Genomic DNA, 5,223 nt, shown 5'->3' with positions numbered 1-5,223 from the left:
GGGTCCCAGTGGTGCTGTGAAGGGAGAAAGGAAGGCCTGCAGGAGGTCGTGTGCTGCGGAAAGGTGAGGAGCAGCTAGCAGCACCCTCTCTGACCACCTGGTCGTCCCTGGGGGCACTGCTGGGGCAGTCTTTAGGAGAGGCCCAGCCCAGTGTGGCTCTGGTACATGGGGACCTGAAATCATGAGGGGGCTTGCAGGAAAGGGTGCACCTCCAGGGAAAGTGGCTACAGAAGAGCTTAAGATGGAAAGTCTGTGGAGACCACGAGGGCGGCACTGTGAGAGAAGCCCGGGTGAGCTGTGGTCAGCCGGAGCTACCTCGCCTCCAGCCGGCTTGCAGGGCCCTCACCCCGCCGACCCGGCTCCGGGGCGCAGGTGTGGCAGGTCCAGGCCTGAGTGCACCCCACCTTGCCTTTACTTGGAACCAACCCCAGAATAGGGCTCAGCCCGCCTCCCCCAGACTTGCTTCCATATCCTGGAACCTCCCCAGGGAGGCCCCGCCCACTGATTGCCGACACCTGTCGTTCCCACAAGGCCCCAGCCGGATTTTCCAAAGAGCCCCCAGGATGGCGACACCCCCGGCGCCCGCCGCGTGGTGGCTAGGGGCCCTGGGGTCCTCTCTCCTTCAAATGAGCCCTGCTTCTCTCTCCATGGTCACTAAGGGCTGGACCTCCAAGGGGAGCAAGTCTCAGGAGGCGTCAGGTCCGAGGAAGAGGGACAGTGCACAGGAAGTGCCGGACGATCCCCCTGGCTGCCCGTGACCTCACCCAAGCCTAGTCACCGTCCTGCCGTCTCGGCGGAAGCTGAGCTCCCTGCGGCCCGGGGAGGAGGCGCGAGGGCCGGGGGGGACCCGTGGGCCTGCAGCTCCCGACCGTGGCCCGGGCAGTCATGCGCCTGAGCAGGTGAGTGGACAGACATCTGCGCCGCCGCACCTGCCGGCTGCTCCCGGAAACGCGCAGCGCGCCCCGTCCTGCCTGCGAGGACCCCGAGCGCGCGTGCCCCGGCCGCCACCGAGCCCCCCGAGGCTCTGCCTGCGGGCGGAGTCCGCGCTCCTCGCTGTCGTCTTGCCTCCGCCTCTTGGCGCGTCTGGGACGCCCGGCCCCACACCCCACCCGGCCAGTGGCCTGCACTCGACCCCCAAGCCCGCAACCAGACGCTGCTGGCACTCTTCGCCCTCCTGCTGGCAGGCCTGAGCGGGAGGCGGCGATGCCAGCCCCCTCCCGCCCCGGGACCTGCGACCCTCCCGGAGAGGGCCCGGGCCGCCTCTCGGGCGCGCGGTCACCCTGTGCTCGGGATCCCGACGTGAGGCGTCACCAAGTGCGTAGACAAGAGGCACAGGAATGGCCCAAACTGTTCTCAGCGGCTCCCGGGGCCGGAGGCGATGGCTTTTCCTGTCAAACCTTTTCACTCCTGCTTACCTAACTTTCTAACAGTAAATTTGCAATCTTGGAAAGTGGTGTTTGTAGCCTGTGATGGTGGGTCCCCCCCACCCCGTCAGCAGCATGCCCAGCGACTCCTGTGGGACACCCCCACCCTGAGTTCCCCTTGGGGAGGAGCAGGGGACCCTGAGTGTAATCCTCTTGGTGAAAGTGGGGGGGGCATGCCCCTCTCCTCTTTGAGACATCTCCCACCCCATGCAGCACCTACCTGGAGGGTTTGGTCTCCCTGGGGACTCAGATCTATTCTCAAGGACAGGGGCCTTGGGATCCAGCTGAACTAGCAGCCTGGGCCTATCAGTGGAGACCTTGAGAGTGAGAGGGGGCTGGACGCTGGCACGGGGACCAGGGGACCTGCTGGGCCGGCTCTCCCAGTCTGGTCCTACGTCCCATTACCGTTATTGTTGGCTCTCAGCTGTCACCACAGCCATACCACACCTTTCGGGGAGGCGGAGGGCTGAACCCCACAGGCCTGAGTTCTGGATACCCACCCAAACCCTCACCTCTGGGGTCCTTTTGTTAGGCAGAGTGGCACATCCTTTGTCTCCGCAGAGAATGATGCTCAGCTCTCCCCCATGGCATCCTAGAACCCTCCTGGACTGGCAGGTGCGGGGATGGGGGGATAGATGGTATGATACGGGAGCAAAAGGAGAGAACCTTGCACTCAGCCAGGTGTCCTGGGTGGGGACAGGTGCCCGCACTCTGGGGGCCTCCCCACTGCTGTTCCACCCAGGATTTGCTCACACCCTTCAGGTCACCTGGAGTGGGAGCAGCTGGACAGCACCACCTTTTGTAAACATTACATAGGTTTATTATGCAGGATTCTGGTCCCCAATATTGCCACTTGTCCGTGGGGAGGGGCTGTGCCCAGGGCCAAGTCAGCAGGTTTTGGGACATGTGTGCAGATAGGAGCAGGAGGTGTCCTTAAAGGGGTGCTGGCTCGGCCTGCAGATCCCAAGTGACATGGTCCTTGGAGCCAAGTCACCTGGAGGAGGAGCAGTCCAGCTCTGTCATCAGAACTTTGTAATGGTGGGGACCACGGACAAAAGAAAGAGGCAGGGCTGAACTGTGGCCTTTATTCAATCTGTTTTGGTGAAAATAAATAATTCTTGACACACGTTCTTCAGCAAATGCAAGGGGAGGGAGGGGTGCAGGGGCAATAGTACACCGTGGGATGGGGTTGCAGGTCAGAAGCCCCAATCCCCCAACTTGAGGCCTGGCTGGGAGGGGATGAATGGGGAGGTTAAGGCATAGGTGACAGGCATCTGTGGGGGCCCATCTGCACCCCCACTCAGTGCAGCAGTGAGTGGTTTCTGGGGGAAGTCGCAGCCAGTGCCCCTCTGCAGTGGGAGGGCCTCACACCCTCACTCAGCAACTTGAGAGAAATGCTGAGGGCCCTCAGCCGACCCCAAGGTGCTGCCTCACTGGGCAGGTCACTCCAGCCCTCAGCATCGGGACCCAGGGGGGCTGAAGAAGGCTGGGTGGGCTCAGCACGGGGGCAGGCCCGGCGGGTGCTGGGGGGGTGCTACGGTGGGCTCAGGAGGTGCGCGCATGCACAGGGCGTCAGGTGGGAAGGCTGAGTCGGAGCAGAAAAGTCCGAGCAGCAGCTGCCGCTGGCACTCCTCCCACTTGGCCAGCGTGTCCCCCAGGGAGAGGCTGGTGCGCATCCAGTCGGGCAGCGACTCACTGTAGGTGGCGCACGACAGTGGCACCGAGGGCAGTGACTGGGCACGGCGGAGCTCCACCTGCTCTGTTAGCCTGTGGTAGAGAGCAAGGGAGGCTGTCTGACCGGGGCCCGAGCCTGGAGCTATGGGCCAAGGGGCTACCAGCAGGCAGGGGCTGCTCACCTGGAGGGCAGGTGGCTGCCCAGCTTCCTCTTGGCACGCATCATCAAGTACTGGCAGATGCTACCTGTCTGCTCCTTCATCCACCGGATGTCCTCAGGGACGTCAGGCAGCCACTCCAGCAGGCTGTGGGGGGAGGCACGGTCTCGGGGCACCGCCAGGTTCCCCCCACACTGGCCCCGTCAGCATCCCTCTTCGGCATCTTCACGTGTCCCTTCCCAGTGATTATGGCGAGTGGATGAACCCAGTGCCCAAGCTTACCGGATGGTGAAGGACACAGCGCTCTCCACAGGCAGCGTGTAGGGCACCATCATGGCAGTGGCCAGGCGCACAGGGAGCATGTTGGAGAAGGTGGTCAGAAAGTCCTTGGGCTCCACACAGGCCGCCAGCAGGGCTATGGACGCATGGAGGAAGGTCAGCCACCCGCAGGGCAGCAGGTGCCCGTCCCTCCTCTCCGCCCTCCTGCACACACACCCTCATTGACCCTGACTGGGAGGTGCTCCAGGATGTGGTCCTCCGCAGTGACCCTCCCCTCGGCCTGAGTGCGCTCATCCTCAGGGGGGCGGGGGAGGGCAGGTGGCAGAGCTGCCAGGGGGTTGGGCTGGTTCAGGAGACCTAGGGAAGGGAGGATGCAGATTAGCATGGTCAGTGATGGCCAGCAGGTGGCAGCAGGGCCAAGCTGGGTCACTTCACCCTGGTTTCAGTCTCCACGGGGAGGGGAGGCAGGACACGCGCACACACACGCGCGCACACACACACCGTTCCTCCGTAGGAAGCGCAGCCCGTCCCTGTATCCCTGCTCGCACAGCTCACGCAGCACCTGAGAGAGACAGGGTGGTAGCCAAGTTGCAGGAAGCCCCCACATGTGCCATCCTGCAGTCTGTGCCCGCAAATACCCTCAGCTCCCAGCCACACTCACTTGTCCTGCAGACTGGGAGGGATGCTGTGTCCACAGTGCCTGCCCAGGGGAGAGGCTGTGCAGGCCCTGGGCCCCCAGGAAAGGCTGGAAGGACTCTACCCCACCCTTGAACCTCTGGAAGGAGGCTGTGGGCACCCCACCTCACCCAGGATCCTTGAGGGTTGGGAGCTGCAAGGCCAGGCTTCTCAGCAGCCGGCTGCTCACACTCCCGGGCCCTGTGACGAGTGTAGAGGCCGGAGCAGCTCACCATGGGCTCCGGGGGGAACAGGGCCTTGGAGAGCCGATAGAGATTACGCAGGTTGAACTGGATGCTGGTGTTGGTGACACGCAGCTCATGGATGTTGGTAGAGCTGTCCTGGGGGCAGATGTCGCTCTCGCCCGAGAAGGGGGACACAGTGATGGTGTTCTTGAGCTCATAGCGCGGCAGGTTGTCCGAGATGCCGCCATCCACATACCTCTGCAAGCCCAGCAGACCAGGGGTGAGAAGCCTACAGGCCACGCTGACTTCCACCACCAGGCCCCCAGTTGCCACCTTTCACCCACTGGGCACTGGCTGTGTTGGCCTGAGCAGCCGGTAAGGGGACCTCAGGAAGCACCTCCTTGGGGCCATCACCTCTTGAGTAACCAGGACGTGAGGCAATAGGCAACCACAGCACCTTCTCCCTCTAGCGCCTTCTCCTACTTCACAGCCATAGGCCAGCTCTTGTCACCCATAAAATGTACCCCCAGGTCAAGCCAGACAGGGACACTCACCACACCTTGGAGGGAGGGAGGGATGAGGCCACAGTACACAGGGATGAAAGTGCTGCAGATATTGGCCTGGGGAAGGGACAGAGACAGTGAGTGAGTGAGTGCAGAAGGGGATTGGGGGCTCACCAAGTTGTGCCAAGAAATCTGGAGAACGACCACTTGGCCAACTGACTGGAAGGGATCTATATTTGTTCCTATCCCAAAGAAAGGTGACCCAACAGAATGTGGAAACTACAGAACAATCTCACTGATTTCACATGCAAGCAAGATTTTACTG

The 5,223-nt window shown here is 62.6% G+C and overlaps 1 protein-coding gene across 1 annotated transcript in view; it reads right to left on the bottom strand.

Moving 5' to 3' along the window:
- Positions 1-2,920: 2,920 nt before the first annotated feature.
- PNPLA2 (patatin-like phospholipase domain containing 2) overlaps positions 2,921-5,223 on the bottom strand; it is a 6,978-nt gene continuing 4,675 nt past the window's right edge. The window contains exons 3-9 of the mRNA XM_006893203.1: positions 4,950-5,015; positions 4,444-4,653; positions 4,037-4,097; positions 3,752-3,892; positions 3,539-3,671; positions 3,281-3,403; positions 2,921-3,191 (exon numbers count right to left, since the gene is read on the bottom strand). Of these exons, the coding sequence (XP_006893265.1) occupies positions 2,921-3,191; positions 3,281-3,403; positions 3,539-3,671; positions 3,752-3,892; positions 4,037-4,097; positions 4,444-4,653; positions 4,950-5,015 (1,005 nt within the window). The remainder of the gene's footprint in view (positions 3,192-3,280; positions 3,404-3,538; positions 3,672-3,751; positions 3,893-4,036; positions 4,098-4,443; positions 4,654-4,949; positions 5,016-5,223) is intronic.

This window comes from Elephantulus edwardii, unplaced genomic scaffold (genome assembly GCF_000299155.1).
Source record: "Elephantulus edwardii isolate Elephantulus edwardi_28Jun2011 unplaced genomic scaffold, EleEdw1.0 scaffold00126, whole genome shotgun sequence".
Classification (NCBI taxonomy): Eukaryota; Metazoa; Chordata; class Mammalia; order Macroscelidea; family Macroscelididae; genus Elephantulus; species Elephantulus edwardii.
This window is presented reverse-complemented; position numbering and strand designations above follow the sequence as displayed.